At 47.4% G+C, this 19,761-nt stretch overlaps 1 protein-coding gene across 1 annotated transcript in view; it reads left to right on the forward strand.

Moving 5' to 3' along the window:
• The window catches only part of IQSEC3 (IQ motif and Sec7 domain ArfGEF 3), a gene marked incomplete at its 5' end in the record, with an annotated part of 102,163 nt that extends 84,250 nt beyond the window's left edge, over nucleotides 1-17,913 (forward strand). Inside the window, 9 exons of the mRNA XM_080634561.1 lie at nucleotides 5,908-6,030; nucleotides 6,689-6,855; nucleotides 8,887-9,026; nucleotides 9,869-9,994; nucleotides 11,093-11,192; nucleotides 13,164-13,325; nucleotides 14,109-14,201; nucleotides 14,858-14,901; nucleotides 17,108-17,913. Of these exons, the coding sequence (XP_080490687.1) occupies nucleotides 5,908-6,030; nucleotides 6,689-6,855; nucleotides 8,887-9,026; nucleotides 9,869-9,994; nucleotides 11,093-11,192; nucleotides 13,164-13,325; nucleotides 14,109-14,201; nucleotides 14,858-14,901; nucleotides 17,108-17,545 (1,393 nt within the window). The 3' untranslated portion in view covers nucleotides 17,546-17,913. The remainder of the gene's footprint in view (nucleotides 1-5,907; nucleotides 6,031-6,688; nucleotides 6,856-8,886; nucleotides 9,027-9,868; nucleotides 9,995-11,092; nucleotides 11,193-13,163; nucleotides 13,326-14,108; nucleotides 14,202-14,857; nucleotides 14,902-17,107) is intronic.
• Between the last annotated feature and the right edge of the window lie 1,848 nt (nucleotides 17,914-19,761).

The raw sequence follows: 19,761 nt of genomic DNA on the forward strand, positions 1-19,761 counted from the left end.
CTTAGGAGTGTAAGTGCAGAGCTGGAAGCCCAGCAAAGCAGCTCTCTCTCAAAGAAGCATTAGATTCCTCTTGGACTGGCAGAGTGAACTTGATGGGTTAGCCCAAACTAGCCCCCTTTCCTCTTCTCTCTGAGGACATTACAAAGGATCAGTGGGGGACTTGCATTACAAGAGGGTTTGAACAGTGCAGTGCTGCAGCTTGTGCTATGGAGCAATAGATAATGATGTGATAGAAACAGGACAGAGGGAAGAATGTGTTAGGCAGTTCTGCCCTCCTGCTGAAAGCAGAGCTGTGGCACAGATCAAATGTGAACAAGAGCAGCTTTCTATTCTAGATTTGCGAAGACTGAACATGTAGCTTGAATCTGTCTAGGTGCGCATGGAAACAGTGGTTTCTCTTGTCCTTTGGGGGACAAGGATTACCAGCACCCCTTGTAGAGGAAGAATAAGCCTGGGTATAACCCTCCCCTGAGTGGCCAGTGTGCCTGGAGTGGGATCAGCTGTCTGCCTTGCAAGGCAGCTCTGGTGCAAGGCATAGTACACTAGGCAATTTCTTGCTTAGGAAGGAGTGGATGCCCAAGTGAGGAGCAATGTGAACTACCAACAACCCTGGGAGGGCAAGGTGACATGACTTAGCCCAGAAGAAAACAGGCAATACATGTAGTGCAGCACCCTCCAGAAAGAGAAGACTGCTGTGGGCCATGGTCTCCATCGTGTATAGGCTACCCTTACACAGGGAGGGCAGGACTGAGACACACACCCGTGCCTGCTGGTGCAAGGAATCCGTGAGTCCTGCTCACTTTTCTTTCTGTAAGCCTCTGTTAACACGTGCGGGGCAGCCTCCTCCCAGGGAGCTGCTAGTCTACCCTAAGCATGGTTCATTGTTCAGAATGCTTGCAGGATTAGGGAAGCTGAGAAGAGGGATGCTTTTTATTAGTGTCTTTGTGCCTTGTAGTTTTAAACTTTCCACCTGGCTGCCTCCCCCCTTGCTCCCTCCCTAAGCATGGGCTGCAGGTTCATTACAGACACCTTTAGTTGCAGCCCAGCTCCTGCTCCATTGTCACCTGAGTGGAAAAGCTGGAAAATAGGTCATTATGCTTCAGCAAACAGATCCCAGCCCCACACGATACAGCTGCTTCCTGCCTTCCCTGAACCCTCTCAACACAAGGCTCTTTCGCCATGCTTAGCCCTGTGCTAAATCCTCGCAGATATGATGCCACTATATCCACCCCACTTTGGGGGATCTATGCCCTGCACACTAGGAGGCATCGTGGCCACCTCTGAGGTAATAGCTGAGAATAATGATCCAACTAGGACCCCACTTTGGTCCTGGCACGTGGCATGCAATTCTTTGCAGCTGTGATGTCTGCCTGCCAAGTGCCTCAGGACAACCAAAGCTTCCCAAGTATACAGGTGGCAAAAGAGCCCTCAAACTCCACCACCTTGTTTATGGGGCAGGATGTCAGCACTTTTCCAACTCACTGTAGCTACATAATGCAAACATCTAAAGTCGTAGTCCTGTGGGTACTGGTCTAAATGCATCTCTGGATGCAGTGTGAGCTCAATTTGTGTGTCTTATTGCAAGTCTGTGGGGAGGAAGGAGTTGAAACAGGAGGAGATTTCATATGGTGATTACTCTACCCCTGCTTTATTATCCTTCAGGCGTCCTGGTGGTCCTGGAATAGAGGTGTTCTGCTGTTTGTGCAGAAATGAACTCGGCACTGGTTTTGGCACATGCACATAAGCTGCTGGGTTATTGCTTGGATGCAGAGAGCCAGCCGCTCTCAGCTCAACCTTTGTCTTGTACATTGGCAAATCCAGCCCTGGGGAGCAACCCGCCCTTATGCACGTGGTTACATTGCCTTTTACATTGCAGCTCGGGAGGCTGACAGGATCAATGTACTTTTTGCAGTATGCTTGCCAAGATATCCTGTGTCAGCTTTCAGGTTCTCTAGCTTGGAAAGAAAAGACCTCCTTGCTCTGGTTTCAGAAAGTTGCGTTGCATTTCAGGGGAGCTCTGGTATAGGCACCACAGTACATTTGGAATGTTAATGGGAGTCTGTACAGGAATCTGAGGTCAGGCAAGGCAGCAAAACTTGTAGCCACCTAGAAAAGGAGCAGAAACACGGCAGCCCCACGGCACAAGGCTCTTTTGCTCTTCCAGTGGTCTTTGCTGTGTCAGATTTACCCTCAAAAAAATATCAGGCAGCTGTGATCCACCCTTCTTTCTGTGTAGCAGCAGAAAGTAGCAGCATACCTGGTATTTCCTCTAGGAGCCGTTGACAAAGCACAGGCTTTGTCTAATGCAAGCAAATAAATCAAATGCAAGCCCATGCTGACTTTTCTTGAGTCAAACTTTCTTCCTAATCTGCCCTTCCTGCCTGGTCAGCTTTTCTCAGGAAGCAGGACAGGGGGCATCCCTCTTTGGATTCCATTCCTTCAGATGAAAGGGACTCCCAGGGTTTCATCTTCGAATTTACAGAGCAATCCAGCATCTGTCAGTCCATGAAAGAAACTCTCAAAGAGAAGCTGGGCATTTCTCTTGTAGCAATGCCTGTTTGAGTTTGAAAAGAGCTATAAGCAGCTGCCTTGTCCTACTTGTCCTAATAAAGGCTTGATGCTTTCTGTATCAGGGGCATTGGCTTTATTATTTGAGATCTGTAACTCGAAGGGGAGGATGTGTTAGAGCAGCCTGCGTGGAGTGGGAAGGATTGATCAGTGAGGGAGAGAGCAAAATACACACAATTTAATGCTGGTGGATTGGGGTTACTTAGGAGGACCTCAGCAGGTCTCACTGGTATGTGCAAGGACTCTGTTTTCACATGTCTAGAAGCAGACAATAACAGCAAAATCACTGGGGTCAATGCTGAGAAACATCACACATTGGCAAGTATTAAAAAATAATAACAGAAGTCCAGCTGCAGAGGTGGTTGCAGCTGTGAACACAGTAATGACTAACCAGAGAAAAACTTTTCTTATTATCCAAGATAAATTCCAAGAAGCAGGAAGCCTTGATGTCAACCCAAGGGACATGTGAGTATAAGAGTGAGAAAATAAAAATAACAAAGGAAGGAGGTGGGAGGGAAGTTTTTGCTGTGGCCAGAAACCATTTGTGAGGGTTTCTGCAGTCCAGCTCTTGGAGAGGAAGATTTCATGTAAGATTTCCTATGACAGCAGCCCCATTGATTCCCTGCCCTTGCTCCTCAGCAGTTGTTCCCTCATTTTGATTATATGGAGTTTGTGGAGGGACAGAGTCCATGTTTCCTAGTTGAAGTTGTAATGACTCCAACCTTAGGAGATATTGAAGACTCTGTTCAGCCAGAGCTCTTGCTAAGTTATTCTGCGGGTGTCACTTCAGTTAAACAATGATATTTGAACTCTTGATCAATGAGGGAATGGAGAGATGTCCCTGAGCATTTGAACCCTGTCCCTCACACAGTTGAGACATCATGCATCAGATTTTCATTCTAGCAAGGCTGCACATGGCACATCCTAGCTCACGAAGTACTTCCCAACAGCCTGCAGCAAACTGCAGCACTCTAAGAAAGACCAACAGACACGTCCCCAGTTTATCACAGAATGGAAGAAGGAAAAACTGGTGACAGTACATCCCTTGATTAGCAGTGGGTTGCTTGGGAAAATTTCCAGATAATCCTAGGAAATAGAAAGATCCAGAATAGAACTAATCCCCTCCTCTATTTTCCCTATACCACTACTTATACAGTCCCAGCCAACCTGTATTAGGGAAAGATTCCTCCTAACCTCAAATTTGGGGTCAGTTTATCTTTTACAACATGAGAAAACAAACAAAACACAATACAGAGGATGATATAAAGGCGGGGGAAGGGTGGGTGGGAGGAATAGCATTAGCATCCAAGGTATATAGAAGCAGAAAATATGAAGTCCTTGAATTTTTAACACATTTGTAATGTCAAGGTGGTGGCATATGATTGAAGATTAGCAAATTAGTAACTTCGCATTTAAGGAAGGCTTAAAAAATTGGGATTTTGGCACCTGTTAATTTCTTGGTCTGACAGAATGTCAGCTTTGAGAATTTCTTTATGGGAAAGAATAATGGCAGACAGGAAGGTAAATGGTACATACCAAAGCTAGTGGAGAGTAAATTAATTCAATGTCTTTGTTAAGGCAATAATAACTGGTTTTCTAGACAAGGGACATGCAGAAGGTAATTCTAGACTTCACCAAAGCATTTGACGTGAGAAATTGTTAGTTGAGGGTGGAAGGGATAGAAATTAGCAGAGGAATCATAAACAGGGGAGAGAATTGCCTGATGCAGACATTAGTGCCTACATACTCTGCTGCAATGGGAAGCTGAGCCTAAGGGAGGCTATGAGCAGAGTTTTCTGAGTCTAGGCTTTCGATTAATGATTGCAGTAATGACCTGGGCACAAAAGTAGGAATACGCTAACAAAATGTGCTGAAGCCACACGGGAAAGGTGCTGTCATTGCAAATGACCAAAATTTCAGGCAGTTACGATAAGAACTGGATTATTTGACTAATACAGAGAGCAAGGACTGTAGTGGTAGGTTTTGGAGACTAATGGTAGGACTTCTGTAAGCTGAGAATGCTTAGGTGGGAAACAAGAGAGGTGGCATCCCTTCTTTGGGTATCTAAATTGACTGTGAATTACCAGTGTGCAATGCATCACCATGAAAGGAAAGGTGATGATACCAGATGTATGAGGTGAAGGATCTCTAGCAGATAACAGGGAAGCATGGCACTGCAGTATGGTGGAAATTAAAAAGGTTGTGTGGAATGGGTAGAAATGTGTAAATGAATAGGGGCTTATACAGAATTAATTGGTAGGGGACTCCTGGTGTTTGACTACATGGGCAGAGTTTTATCCAGCCTTGATATTTCGAGCCAGCAGATGTTGCAATGTTATTTCTGTACAACAGCTTCCATTTCCTATTTTCTCTGAGCTGGCTCTGGTCTTTAAAGATATAATGAATGTTGTTGCTGCAGTGGCTGAGTGGGAGTGAAGAGTGCTATGAAGGTATGGGCTGCAAATGGGGATGTATACTGGACAAAATGGAAGATGAGGACAGTGCAGGAACAGCCCAGTGAGTAGAGATAGCAGAAGGATGGATAAGCAAGTAGTGAACAAGTGCATGTGCTGAGTGGAAGGGAGGAATGGACAATATGTGAAGGATTACCAGATGATAGGAAAGGCAAAAATAGATGATCTAAATCTAGGTTGATATTGGTATCGATACAGATGTCTAAATATCTGTATCTGTACAGATAATTATCAATACATACAGGATGGAGCCAGGCTCTTCTCAGTGGCAAACAATGATAGGACAAGGGGTAATGGGTACAAACTGGAACACAAGAGGTTCCACTTAAACTTGAGAAGAAACTTCTTCTCAGTGAGGGTGACAGAACACTGGAACAGGTCGCCCGGGGGGGTTGTGGAGTCTCCTTCTCTGGAGACATTCAAAACCTGCCTGGACACATTCCTGTGTAACCTTATCTAGGTGTTCCTGCTCTGGCAGGGGGATTGGACTAGATGATCTTTTGAGGTCCCTTCCAATCTCTAGCATACTGTGATACTGTGATATATACTTTGTATATATAAATATATATCCTGTGCATGGTATGATATGATATATGTATATATCATGGTATATACACACATACATGCATATATATATCTCTATATATATTTAAACACAAGTATTGCTTGCCTGCTGTAGAATGCAGGAATCACTTGTCTGAAATTACTACCCATTATAAGTGTGACCTGGGCAGTGTAGTGGTGGCTCAGGGCCTTTCTCATGGTATTCCCCTTGGGAACTGAGCCTTGGCAGTGCAGTGAGCAAACCTGCCTTGCATCCTCTGTGGGAGGAGGTGCTGATGAAGGCTGTGTTCCTCTCCCGCAGCTGCGTGGTGGACGAGATGGACTTCTCAGGCATGGAGCTGGATGAAGCCCTGCGGAAATTCCAGGCCCATATCCGTGTGCAGGGGGAGGCGCAGAAGGTGGAGCGGCTCATTGAGGCTTTCAGGTAAGAATCAAGAGAATGAGCCCTGCAGCCCCACTGCTGCAACCAGGTGAAAGCAGAGAACACACCCAAGGCAGAAAGCATGCAGCAGCATGCATGGAATGAATGGCCGGCAGGGACCTTCCTTCCAAAGAAGGTGACCACAGAGGAGCTTCTGAAGCAGGGAGTCCTCTGTGCCAGTGCTGCAGCACAGCCATGTCCTTGTCAGATGTTCCATGGTATAAAGGGCACAAAGGGCTGAAGTGAGGCCAGTCCTGACATGTCTGCCAGCAAGGGACTCCCTGTTCATTGGCAACTCACAGGAAGAGCAGTATTGGGGGTTGCAGAGATGCTATGCTGCTCCCTTGGCACATCCAAAGGAGTGGTTTGCCCTTAGCAAGGCAGGCTGGAGTAGAGAGCTCCTGTATTACCCTTACGTAGTGATACCAGTCCTCTCTAGTCTCACTTGCTTTTTTGGTTCCTGAGAACAAGAAGGCTGAAGTTTCAGTGGCCTACTTCAGCCGTGGTGGATAAATTTGCCTTGAGAAAGCAGTTAGTTCCTTCTCATTTGTGTGAGAGGTGGAGTAAAAGCAGCTTGATCCACTTGTGATGAAGCTGTTGCCACCCTGGGGCAGAGGACTCCCATGTTCCATGTTAAGTGTGTGCATCCCTCCTGCTGCAGCCAGAGGTACTGCATGTGTAACCCAGATGTGGTCCAGCAGTTTCACAACCCAGACACCATCTTCATCTTGGCCTTCGCAATCATCCTCCTCAATACGGACATGTACAGCCCCAACATCAAGCCTGACAGAAAGATGATGCTGGAGGACTTCATTCGCAATCTCAGAGGTGAGAGTCCTACTTTGTGGTTTTTGCCCTCTTGCTGCCCTAAACTTTGCCTACGTGAATGCAGCAAAACTAAAGTGGAGCTGCCTTTCTCTAGCGCTGCTGCTGCTCCCTGTGAGCCAGACATGGAGGGCCCTTTGAGGTGTCTTGTGGAATGCTGGGCAAGAGGAAAATGTAAGCTTTGTTTTCTGCAGAGAGCTGTCCAGTCTTATCAGAAACCAACCATTTTCCTTGAGAGATGGTTTCATCTTTTAATAGATCTCACTGCTTGGAAGCAGTCCATTGTATTACATTTTCCTATTGTTCATATCCATCCTTCTTAGGATCCTGCTGGATTGTGCTAAACAAGCTGTTCCTCTCCTTGCAGCTTTGAATACATAAACACATTTTCCTTCTATTCAGGCTAAATCTTCCCCTTCTTAATTGCTTGCAATTACTTACAGTAACTGTAGGCATGACAGAGTTCAAGCATACATTACCTCTTCGCAATTTCTGATACATCAGTTCCCCAAATCAATTTTCTTCTGGTTTTCAAGGTCAGTCCTTTCCATCCTGGTAATAGGTTTCTAAAAGCACTTTTTCAGATGTGGTCACAACATACTTATATATAGAGCCACTGCCTCCTCCTTATTTTCAGATCTGCTAATGCAGCTTAGTATTGTTTGGCCTTTTTTACATCACATCTAGACAAACTGCTGTCTGATTCCCCAGCCATGTTCACTCCTAGGTCAGTCATCTTCCAAGCGTCTCTTCCTGCACATCTGCAGATCCCTCAAGTTTTCCCAGTATAAATCCCTGTCTAGATTTTGAACTTCAGTGAGTTCCTTCGACCCGGTTCTTTGTCCTGACTGCTGTTCAGAACGTGTTGCCTCAGCCTCCCACACCTTCCTCAGTTTGTCATCCACTTCATATTAGTATAATGAGGCTCCTTTTCAAGTTATTTCCTGAAATACTGAATAAGGCTGATACCTGACATCATCCCCTCCCCTGTGCTATTACAGCTGATAGCACTAACTGAAAACGGGTTTTTTACGTTAACTTACACTTAGAGTTGCTTGAAAATCTGCCAGTTCACATCACAATGAATTCAGACAACGTGCACCACAACTCACTAAAGAGGGTGAATGTTACCCATTACAGACAAGGGGAGACAGATCATTCCAGACTCACCTGCAGGCCAATACCCAGGTCAGTAGCTTCACCAGCCTGTGTTTGGAAACAGACAGAATATTCAGGTTACATTTGCAAGGACACGGATGAGGGAGCCGGGAGGTGATAATGCCTCTCCATTCCTCAGCAATTCCTTACCTGTATCACTCAGGGTAGTACATCTCTGCTGGAGGGAAAGCAGAGAAAATAAATATAAAACGAGTGGAGGAATGGAGTTCAGAGGAAAGCCTGGCAGTTCAATTTGTGGTGTTTGGCTCAGGGAAAGGTGAAAGAAAACTTTTCTGCCAGGCTCTGCAAGCATCAGACAGCGAAATTTAGAGAATTGTCTAAGGAGATATAAAAGAGGAAAGGACGAGGCCAAGAGAGAGATGTCACAGACAGCGTAACTGAAAAGTATTACTCCTAGGAGACATCACAGAAGGACAGTGAAGGCCACCAAGCAAACAGGAGAGCTGATGCTTGCATTGGCAGGAGGAGCAGCTGAATCCCATCATGGATCTCCTCCACATCTCGCACTTCTGATGATGCGAAATCAATGCAGAGGTTGCTGCTAAGTGGCCCAAGATATATGAATGTGAAATTGTGACTATAAAACCTTAGGGAACTCATGGAAAGGAGCCACCATGCAGAGCAGAGGAATAATGAAATCTTCTGCATTGGCCTTAGAGATGTCAGTCTCTCCTGCTGGTGCATTAGGTGTGTTAGAACAAGAAAGAAGACTGCCTAAAGTGGAGTATTCCTCTTTCCCTTCAGCCTTCACAGCACTACACAGTGCAGAGGCAGCAGCTGCCTGTCAGGGATCACCAGTTCTTCCCTTCCCTTTTCTCCCTGCCTAGCCTGCACAACAATTTCTGTGTTCGGCAGGGGTGGACGATGGTGCTGACATCCCACGGGAGCTGGTGGTGGGGATCTATGAGAGGATCCAGCAGAAAGAGCTAAAATCCAATGAGGACCATGTGACTTATGTCACCAAAGTGGAGAAGTCCATAGTTGGAATGAAAACGGTGAGACACCTACAACCTTGCTGGCACCCACTCACCCCTCTCACCCTGCCTCCCTCCCTGCCCTCTTTTCTGCCTTTTTCCTCTATGCCCCTACTCCTCTTCTGTAATACTTTCCTTGCTTGTCTTGATGGATTCACTCCTTTTTCTCCAAACACTTTCTTCCTCTCTCTCATTCTTTCCTAATTTAGGGGGATCTTCTCAGCCACAGTTTATAGTATCTGGTGCAGTAATTGTTTGCCCAAGAATCACACTGCAGGTCCTGCCTGCCAATGCAGGTCCTGCCTGCCAATGCTCCAGTGACAGCTCTGCAGTGTTTCAAACTTTCAGACCTTGTGAGGGTGTAGGAAGAGGAAGGCAAAGTGATAGAAAACAATTTCAGCCATCTGTCTTTAAAGAGTTCCCTAAGGATGCTGGAGTTAAGAGACCCCCAAATGCAGAGACAGCTTCTTTAACAGCAACTGAGGTGTAATGCAAAAATATATATACTGTTCACCCAAAAGGAGCAGAATAATTTCTCAAAGCCCATGAAACCTTCAGTTGTCCAGTGGATTGAGAGGTTGAGCAGTCACCTACTGATTGGAAGCCACAAGTATAGGAAGATAAGATGTATGAGCAAGAGGGATTGCCTATAGCCTGTCCCACTCCTCAGATTTATCCAGATCACAAAGGTGTAGCTCTCTGCTATTGCACCAGCAGGAAAAGTGATGGTGAGGAGTGGTGGTGAGAGTGGGCAGAATTGGCTTGTGCTGCTGTCACTGGGCAGGGTTGCACCAGCTGAAGGCGCGAGAGACCCACAGTGGCACCTCTCTCAATCTCTGCATGCTCTTGTGGGTCTTCTGCAGGTCCTGTCTGTGCCCCATCGACGCCTGGTCTGCTGCAGCCGCTTATACGAAGTGACTGATGTGAACAAAGTACAGAAGCAGGCAGCTCACCAGAGGGAAGTTTTTCTCTTCAATGATCTGCTGGTGGTGAGTGGCGCTTAGGCACTGCAGTGATAAAATTCCCCCTAGTTTCTATGAAGAAACCTAAAAGCAGTCCACAACATCCATTTGCCTCCTGTCCTAAGGACAGACCATCTCCTGGTCCGTCGATACTGTAAGAGACAGCTCTGGATCCTTCACTGTTAAAAACCTACTAAATCTAAAACTCTTCTAACCCTTTAAAAACAAACTGTCGCATCCCACAGCCATCCCAGCAATGTCACTGCTCTCTCTCATGCCTTTGCCAGCAGGAAGATTCATTTCATTTCTTTGTCTGTTTGTACCATAGTAGACAGAGCCCTCCTATGCACTTCAAAACTTCCCTGCCAAACAATTTAAAATCACTGCCTTCTAACATTGCAAAGACTGTCGGAGCTAGATATTACTTACTGGAGCCCCAAATGTGTATAGTACTTTTAAACCTTGCAACTGAGTTCAGACAGGTAAAAGGGAGGGCAGAGTTACACTGAGACTGGGAGGAGGCCAAACAAGATGGGAGTTCTACTGAATTTAATGGCAAAATGAAACTGTAGGTGTTGCAAATGTAAGGCTAACCCCAAGCCTTTTTGTAGGGGCAGAGGACAAGAAAACTTTCCCCACCTACTCCTTTGCATTCGTTTGTACAGTTGTGAACCTGGGGAGAAGGTCTGCTCCTTGCTATCTGATAAATCAGGTCCATAAGAACTAGCGCTGAGGGAATGAGGGCAGCTCAGCATTCACATACGCTCTTGTTCCCAGCTCTAAGGTATTTCTGACAGGCTTCCTTTCGCCTTTTGATCTGGCCCTCAGTGAAGAGAATTACCCTTGCAAAGTCAAAAATGCGGGCATCAGAAAGCCAGCCCCTCTGGGAGACAGGGAGCTGCGTGGGCCCCAGGGCTATCTATGCATGCCGAATTTCAGAAGTGTTATTACAAGTGCAGTATGCCAGGCAGATTTCTGGGCAACAAGCCTGTCACTCACCAAGTGTTACTCCTATGCAGAATTAACAGAGCTTGCATAAAACTTTCTTACTTTGAGCAGGTTGCATTGTTCTTTCCTCACTGTTCACCAGTACCCTGCCCAGTGATGCATCTCTCCCTCCAACAGATCCTCAAGCTTTGTCCCAAGAAGAAAAGCTCCTCAACATACACATTTTGCAAGTCAGTCGGCCTGCTAGGGATGCAGTTCCATCTCTTTGAGAATGAATGTAAGTCCATTGCTCATGGGTTGCCTGGAGGGGTTTGGCAGGGAAAAGGAGTAGGAGGGAGGGGGCTGTGTCACCCAGTGTGAGTTTGCATCGGAAGAGGAGACCACTGTGCAGGTACAGTGTGATGCGAAGAGCCTCCTGGTAACTCTCAATAGGTCTGAGCTCCTGCAGAAGGGATGAACTAAAGCTTAGTGAAGGACCTGTCTGTCATGGTGGCAGGGAGAGCACTAGTGGGAAGGAATGAAGGAATCAATCTCTAGATGCATCTCAGTGAGCTCTTAGGAGCCAACTGTCGGTGGAGAACCTCACTGACGAAACTGCTGCTTCCAACTTTATCCCCTCTCCCCTCATGCCCAAAGTCACAACTCCCACCTCTACGTTTGACATTGATAAAGGCTCAGGTGCTGCTGCTGCCTCCCCGCACTGTGCCATGCTGTGCTGTGCTGAAAGCTTCCCAAGACAGAAGCAGAGTCCTTGGAACAGCACCCACCAAAGCATGGCGAGAGGCCAGCCCTAGTCAGGCTGACCTTGATGGACTGGGAATAGAGCCATGATGTGTCATGATTAAAGCTAGTTGTGCGGTGGAGGAGTTCCAGAAACAAGCAGGCTTCCTGCTGGTGCAGGCAGAGGGGCTGGGGAGTTTGTGAGGAGCTGTAGAACATGCAGCAAGGAAGGAAGACTGTAGCAGCTTTGTGGCTATAGCAAGTGTTCTACATCGTCCTTCTACCCTATTGGCAGCATGAGTTGTTCTCTCAGCACCGTATCCTCTGCAGCGTGCAGGTCTCTCACATCTCTGTATGTACAAGAGTCATTTACAACAGAGCATCCCTGGGCACCACCATAGCAGGGATCAGCTTTCAGGGGTATCATGACTATCCCGGGAATGCCCGAGGATCTTCTGGCAAAGGCATCCTGTCATGTATCCCCTGCAGGACAGAAAAGCAGATATCCTAAAGAGCTTGTCACGAGTCAGAGAGACACAGGGTGGGAAACGGGTCCTCAGACAAAAACCGGGGGAGCTGAGGGCTGGCAGCAACTAGCATGTTGGTCCTTTGGCTGGTGTAAAGATTGATAATGGAAGAGCACGGGGAAGGTAGGCAGTGGAGGAGGAGAGAAAGAAGGACAGGGGAAGAAAGAAATTAACTGTAGAAAAGGGTGAGAGAGAAGGAGAAAATGGATTGAAACCACTGGCCATTGAGCGAAAGGTAGAGGAAGTCCAGTCGCAAGTGTAGCAAGTTCTCTGCATGCTCTTGTTCTCCTGCTTCTGTTGACTGAATCTCCAGCCACCACCTCCTTACACCAAACCTGATCTTTAAAACACAAGGCCTTTTTCTTTGATATTTCACTCTCTGGGCATATCCTTTAACTTACATTCCCATGTGTTTTGCATGTTGGGGAGTGCTAAGCAGAGACCTACAAACCCACATCTTTCTCTTTACCGTTCTCTCTGCATAGCACAATGAGTTCCCCGCCCATGCTGTGCTAACGCCCCTGCATGTTCTTTGATGATGGAAGCAGAGACTGGGGAGAAGTCCTGCCTCTGTGGATGTTAATGGATGTTCTGGCTATGACTCCAGAAGCCAACTTCTCCTGCTGCATCTCTCGCAGGAGAAGAAGTGCTGTTGGCCTCCAATATGTACTGTTTACTCCTCCACAGATTTAGAAGGGCTTTACAGTTCTAACTCTGTGCTCAGGTTCCTAGAGCCAGTGTTGCACAAGGGTAACCAAGAGCTGGTTTGGGCAGTTCTGTGTTGCTGGTGGCACTTGCCTTGTTGCTGCAGGTTGGCCATTCTGTTCCCTTGGAAGGCTGCAATGCTGCAGGCTCTCAGTCTGCAGTGGGACAAACTCTAGGTGTGCCATTCCCTTGGACTCATGTTGGAAACTCTATCTTGCAGAGGTACCAAAGCAATCAAATACTCCAGCAAGAATGCCTAACACCACTTAATTTTTCTGACACACCTTTTTTTACAGATTACCCGCATGGCATCACACTGGTGACTCCAGTTTCAGGCTCAGAGAAGAAACAGGTACTACACTTCTGTGCTTTGGGTGCTGAGGAAATGCAGAAGTTTGTGGAAGACCTCAAAGAGTCAATAGCAGAAGTGACAGAGCTGGAGCAGATACGAATTGAATGTAAGGGCCTCTAACATAATTCACACTCCAATGCCATCACACTGCATGTGTCTACGAGGGAGAAAGTGTAGAGGAAATGCATTCTTCAGGAACAGAGGGAAAGAGGATGAGTAGCACAAGTCTGCACAGGACTTGTGTTCATTGATAATGTGAAAAAGCAGTCAGGCTCTGTGACCACTCACCAGCAGGAGAAATGGAAGAACTTAACTACTTACGATGCTTATGAAACAGGGTGAATGATGCAGTGGCTTGGAATAGTGAATCTTAGACTGTCAGACCCAGAAGACTCTTCTCCATTCCATACTCCTTTGACTATGCAAATATGGTCACTACATAGCTGAAAAGTATGAGACAGGTCTGGTAGCCTTAGCAGAGTTGTCCTTCAATCCAGGAATGTCTAGGGGACACACAGTCTGTACTGTGTCTCACTGTGGTCTGTCCTACACAGATCAGATATTCATGTAGTCTTCAATGGCCTCTCCATGAATAAACTGGTGAGTCAAAGTAGCTCAGCATCAGTGGTCTCATCTGTGCAACCTATTCATTATAAATGCAGGTCATACATAGACGGTTGTGTGGAGATATGTAAGCTCCTCCATATGTCAAGTCCTCTCCAGTTTTTGGTTTTTTTTTTCTTGGCTGTTCCTCTCTCCTTCCCTTCTTGACACTCTCTTGTAATTTTCTTACATTAATTCTCCTTACTGACTTCCCATATTGCTCCTTCAATATGCAGGTGTCCTCTCCATTCTTCTCCTTGTAAGCTTTTGTATATTTGTCTTGCAGGGGAGCTGGAGAAACAGCAAGGGGCAAAGACTCTCTCATTAAGGACCAATGGAGCCCAGATGGAACTGCAGTCTAAGCAAGGCTCACCAACAGGTAAGAGGACACCCAGCTTCTCATGGTTAAGCAGTGGTGCCTTTGCAAATGTGTTTTCATTGACTCCTGTGAGAATAACTGCAAAAAGAAATTTCAGCTTTGTATCCTTTAGCCTTGGGCAAATACTGGAAATATGAGAAATAGTGGAAATATGTGCATTCTTCAAAATACCCTAGAAAAGCCATTAAAGTCTCATTACCCAGTCTGTAGCTGTAACATCTAGCAAAGAGGCTTTACTGATGGAGCATAGGTACCTGCTGAAGAACCTGGGCCACTTTTTTCTTCCCTGAACTGATGCAACACAGTAACTGCATTATTGACTTCCTCCAGCTTCTATACCAACACTTTGGACCAGCCTCTTTCTGTCACAGGCTTTGTGTCCATTCGTGCCCTGGCTTTTATGCCAGCAAAAAGCAAGCGCAGAGGCGAGTGGCTACCAACTCACTGGAATGGCACTGAGATCACAACCTAAGGATAGAATCCGGAAGGGGCCTCCTCTGACCCCACTAAGCAGCTATCAGGTTGCAAGAGGGTCTGGATTTTTTTATGCAGTCAAGAGCCTTGTTTGGCCATGCACCTCTCCTTTTAGCTTTCCAGTGCACAGTATGAGGGCCAGTACAGACCTCATGAGTGAGATTTGTTGTTTTCTTTCAAAGGCAAGAAGGATTTGGGAGAGAAGGTCTCGGACAGCACAGTGGAGGTAAGTAGAGTGCAGAGCAGCTGAGGTAAGTAATTCTCTCTCACTTCAGCTCTTCTCACATTCTCTGTTGTTTCTTTTCTCAGGTTTTAATCAATGCCTCCCCAGCCAGACTGACAATTTTACCAATTTCCAGAGATACAATTAAAAGTTACTGCTAGGACGGGTAATACAACTTTCAAATCCAAACTAAACTTCAAAGCATTTTCAATCCGTTTTTATAACTGTAACATCCCTCATGGACCAAGCTCCCAAACGCTGTAGACTAACCCACCCCACTGCTTTTGGGGAGACTGAGAACCCCACTAAAGACTTCCCTGACATGCTAACTCCATGCAGCATCACATGCAAATTCCCCGCAGCCCAGCTTCCCTGCACTATCTCTGCAGCAATCTCTCCATCCCCCCTTGAAGGGGATTAAGCATGGCCTTTGTATACCAGAGACTTTCCCTAGAGCTTCACCTTCCTAGGCAGGGAGCTTGGCTGTCCAGTGTACTTCTACCTGTGCAGGGATGTCTAACATCCAGTGGGTTGCCTGTTTCTTCACAGACACCCATACTTAACATTGCCTGTGAGGAAACAGGAAAATGTGATCTTCACAACTGAAAAACTTGTCTATTGCTTCCTACTCTCTCTCTGTCTGGAATATTACCGTTGTCCTGAATTTGCCCTTTTCCAGGGTAGTTCTTTTCTCTCTTGTCATAGTATATTCACTTGAAGATTTCAGCTTCTCTGTGGGGAGTGGGTGCTGCTTCTTTTCCCTGAAAAGCACCTCATTTCCCTGCAAACACCCCCTTCCTTGGGAAGGTGCCTCTCCCAGCCAATTTCCTATTCGTGTTGGGAGGAGTGTTTCCTTGTGGAGAATGGCTTCCCCATATCCTAATGTCAGTAGCACATCGTGGCCCAGCAACCAGTTTTTCCTATGGGATATTCCACTGCCTGAGTAAATATCAACACACTATTATGTCCTGCTGTACAGTGACTCTGAGCGGCCGCCATGCTTTTTCCAGTGTGGTGGGAAGCTTGGCCACTCCACAGCTTCTCCTTCCCAGTTGCTGGCATGGCTGCCCAACGTGCCAGACCACCGGGGCAACCCCGCTGTCTCATCTGCCTGTCTGCTGTACCCCTTCCTAGCTGGAAGTGCCATGCAAACCTGCAGGCACTTGTTTCCTATCCAGGGTCTGTCACTTGGCTGACATTCTGTTTTGAGCCGGCAGCTTTGCTCTGGTTTGGGGTTTCCGCCAGCCCATATCCTTGCCAGGAGGAACTATAACTTCATCCACCATTTGGGAAGCACCATTTTCCTGCTGTGCTTCCCCCTCTAGGAACCTCCAGTCCAGCTCCTCCTTTTCAAACTGGGCTCAGTGAGCTCCCTTATGTGACTCCATTATCAATCTGTGAGGACCCTGATGACCTCCTGCTTCCCTTCCCCCTTCCAGCTGCCCAAGTAATACTCTGCCAGCAGAGGAGCATTTCCATTTCTTTGAGATTATCTAATCTGCTGCCATTTCATCATGAATTTCTTTTATCATTGTATGAGCTAGACGGGCATTTTTTCCTTTCATTTTTCCTTTTATTTTTTTTTTTTGAAAATCATTTCCTTTCACTGACAAACCATCAAATGGATCGGAGGGAGCTGCCGTTTGCTAGAGAATGTCAGGTTTCTGCTTTTTCCTTTGTAAACAGATTAGCCAGTCAGGTGGTGTACTTTCCGACTCAGAAAGGCAGGGAGCTGGGAAAGGCTTGAGTCTCTCTGTCTGCCCCTATCTCAGATTCAGCTACTGTCATATTGCTGAAATGCACTACCTTTATTATCTGAACCCTCGCTGTCTGGTTCCCCTCTCCTTTTTGCTGGTGGGGATAAGGGCATGACCTCCAAGGTCTGTTCATTACCATGAGAATTCATGGACCTAGAGTTGATGTGCGTTCCCTGTACTGTTTGGATAACCAAAATTGCACTGGTTTTGGGAACGCTGGCCCTGATGCCTTTGACATGACGGAAAGGACAGGGGCACTTAGGCCTAGATGGGGATGATGGGGCTATTGGGGAGTTCTGTGCAGCCGAGGGTTGTGTTTGTTCTGGTTTGGTTTTGGAGGGAGGGTTTAATGCACGTGAGGCCGACTGGTGGCGGGGGCTCAGGGCAGCCAGTAGCAGCAGATGGGAAAAGTCTTGTAACATTTAATGCTTCTTTGGCTGTTTCTAAACTAGGTGTCAATTCACAACAGGCTTCAAACGTACCAGCACAACTCCGCCCTGGGGCCCGAGAGTGGAATGCAGCCCAGCACGCGTCTTAACATGCCACGGGAGCGGCTGGAGACAGCACTGGTGCCCTCGCACCCCGCCTCGGCGGGGACACTTGTACAGTGCCAGCAGATTGTCAAAGTCATTGTCCTGGACAAGCCGTGCCTCGCTCGGATGGAGCCGGCCCTCAACCAGACTCTGACACGCTACGTCACCTCTGATTCCTGCACCTCCACCCCCTGGCGCGGTGTGGGCAGTGGGCTCCCAGGGACCCCCATGAAGCTGGTCCATCAGCCTCCCCTCCCACCTCCACCACCTCCCTACAACCACCCTCACCAGTATTGCCCCCCAGGCTCCCTGCTTCAGAGGCGCAGGTACTCCAGTGGCTCGCGCAGCCTCGTGTAGCCACACCACCAGCACCAGAACAGCACAGACTTCCCTGCTTCCCTTCCCCACTGCCCCCCGGGGACCCTTTCTGCCTACAGAGATCTAGTTTGTGATTTATTTTTTAGTAAAAGAAGAAGAAAAGAAGAAAAAAAAAGTAAGAAAAACAGCCGACTGACCTAACTCTTGCCCTGCCTCCCCTCAAGGTGATGCTAATTGTGAGGAGCCATCTGTAGAAACTGCCAACCTACATGCTCACACATCCTCACACCCTGCCAGCCTCCCGTGCTCGTGCCGTTCCCTTGTAGCATTTTGCTGCCCTGTTCCTGAGAGGCTTGATGACCTGCTGCTTTCTAGGCACTGTGTCTTCCGTTTGCTACTCCTCGACCTCCTCCCCTGCCTTGCGTTTACCCGGCCATAGGTTTGTACCCACCCCAAAGCTTTGCCAGCCTCGGAGAGAAACGGACTCACCTGTGCCAAGGACCGGCCTTGGGGCACTCCTGGGGATGGAGTTCCCCCTGCCACCACTGCTGCCACCTGCTAAGCTGGAGCTGAGAACTTGTACCACATGCTACGCTTTCTTCTCATCACTCTTCAAATACTCGATCCTTGCAGCAGCCGGTCCCAAGCAAAGGAGTGCACGAGTGGAAGAAAGCTGAAGAGAAGGAGAGACTGTCCTGAGCTGCAGTGCGACTCGAAGGTGGCCTCACTCTGAACACCAAAACTCTTTCTGTTGTTATATTGGAGCATTGTACCAGAGACCTCTGCTGAGACCTAGCAGACCTCATCACATGTAAATACACCTGTATGGTAGCGTATGTATGGCGCATGCTTACTAAAGGAAACACCAAGCAGTTCGGAGGGAGCAGAAGGGATGAAGTCTAGGGATCTTTCCTGGCATGGTTGAATACTTTTCCAAAGAGATGGCACCAAGAGGTGCTCTCCCACCTCAACACACACACACACACACACACAAAGATTGTCTCTCTAGCATAAAACAGTCCCACCTCTGCTTTCCTCCTTCTGGCTGGTTTTGTTTCCTGCCCACCTGCTTTTTTCTATTCTGAAAGCAAAGCCAAGTGTTTTGTTCACTTTCTGGGGTAGGTGTTCCCTCCCGCGTTAGAGGGAAGGGGCTTTTTGGAGACCACCCATGTGAGATCCCATCTGTTTCTCTTGCCTGACTATATTCTTTCCCCCATCAGCCCTTCCTGTCGGAAAGCTGCCCGGATACCAGACTCCAAGGCCTTTTCTCTCCCTCCCTATCCTTCCCTATCCTAGCTTCAAAGTAAGGGCAGGGGTAGATCCTGAGATAGAGATAACAGCTCTGCTTTACTGGGGACATTGATGTGAAGGAAGACGGCATTAAAAATGGGCTATGGATGTATTTTTAGGAAGCAGTAGGGAGGGGAAGTTATTAATTATCTTAAAGGCTTTGGTCTTACTCATTCACTCTATTTCCCTTTGAGGCTTAGGAAGATCAACTTTAGGATTTTAAAATAGGCCAGAACGCCTTTTAGGGCCTTTATTTTGATTTCATTTTAGGAGGGAAAGAAAGAAATGTTCTTCCTTCCTGTGCCAGGCTGAGACGTGAGCACTGAGTGCTGATGACAGCCACTGGGTGAGGAGTGGCAGGAGGTTTTGGCAGTGGTGGGGATGTGCAGAATGTCAGGGAAAGGGAAACAGTGAAGACAGACACAGAAAACTCTTTTTTACCTTGCAGGGTAAAATCCACAAATCATTTTCCATAGGGATTGCACCAGTATGCTCACCTCTGGTGCTATTGACAGTGACAAAACCCACAGTGCTTCAGGGACTGGCTCCCCTCGGTGCCCTTTGGACGTCTGCTGGCCCTGCTGAAATGTCAGGTGAAAGGGTTCATATATTTAAGCTGGACATAAGCCCAGCTGGGGTTAGGGAAGTGGACAGGGGCTGAGATGAAGGGTCCCCTGTGCTTGGCCAGCTCTCCAGGGCAGGAACCTGCTCTCTTCCAGGTCCCCTTATTTCTGAGCATGACCCAGGTGTGCCAGCAGGTCTAAGTTGTTTTCTTAGCTGTGTGGAGCAGGGCACTAGGCTACTGCTTTTATAAGCAATAGCAAATGAACTGAAAAGGAACAGGCAGAGCCTCAGGGAGCACTGCGGAAGCAGAAGACAGACAAAAATGTAAGAAGTCTGAACAAAAGTCCAGTCTCCTTCCAGACCAGAGCAGCTTTCTTCTATCCAGCCCCTCAGGGCGGTGA

This window comes from Psittacula echo, assembly GCF_963264785.1.
Source record: "Psittacula echo genome assembly, chromosome: 1".
Lineage (NCBI taxonomy): Eukaryota > Metazoa > Chordata > Aves > Psittaciformes > Psittacidae > Psittacula > Psittacula echo.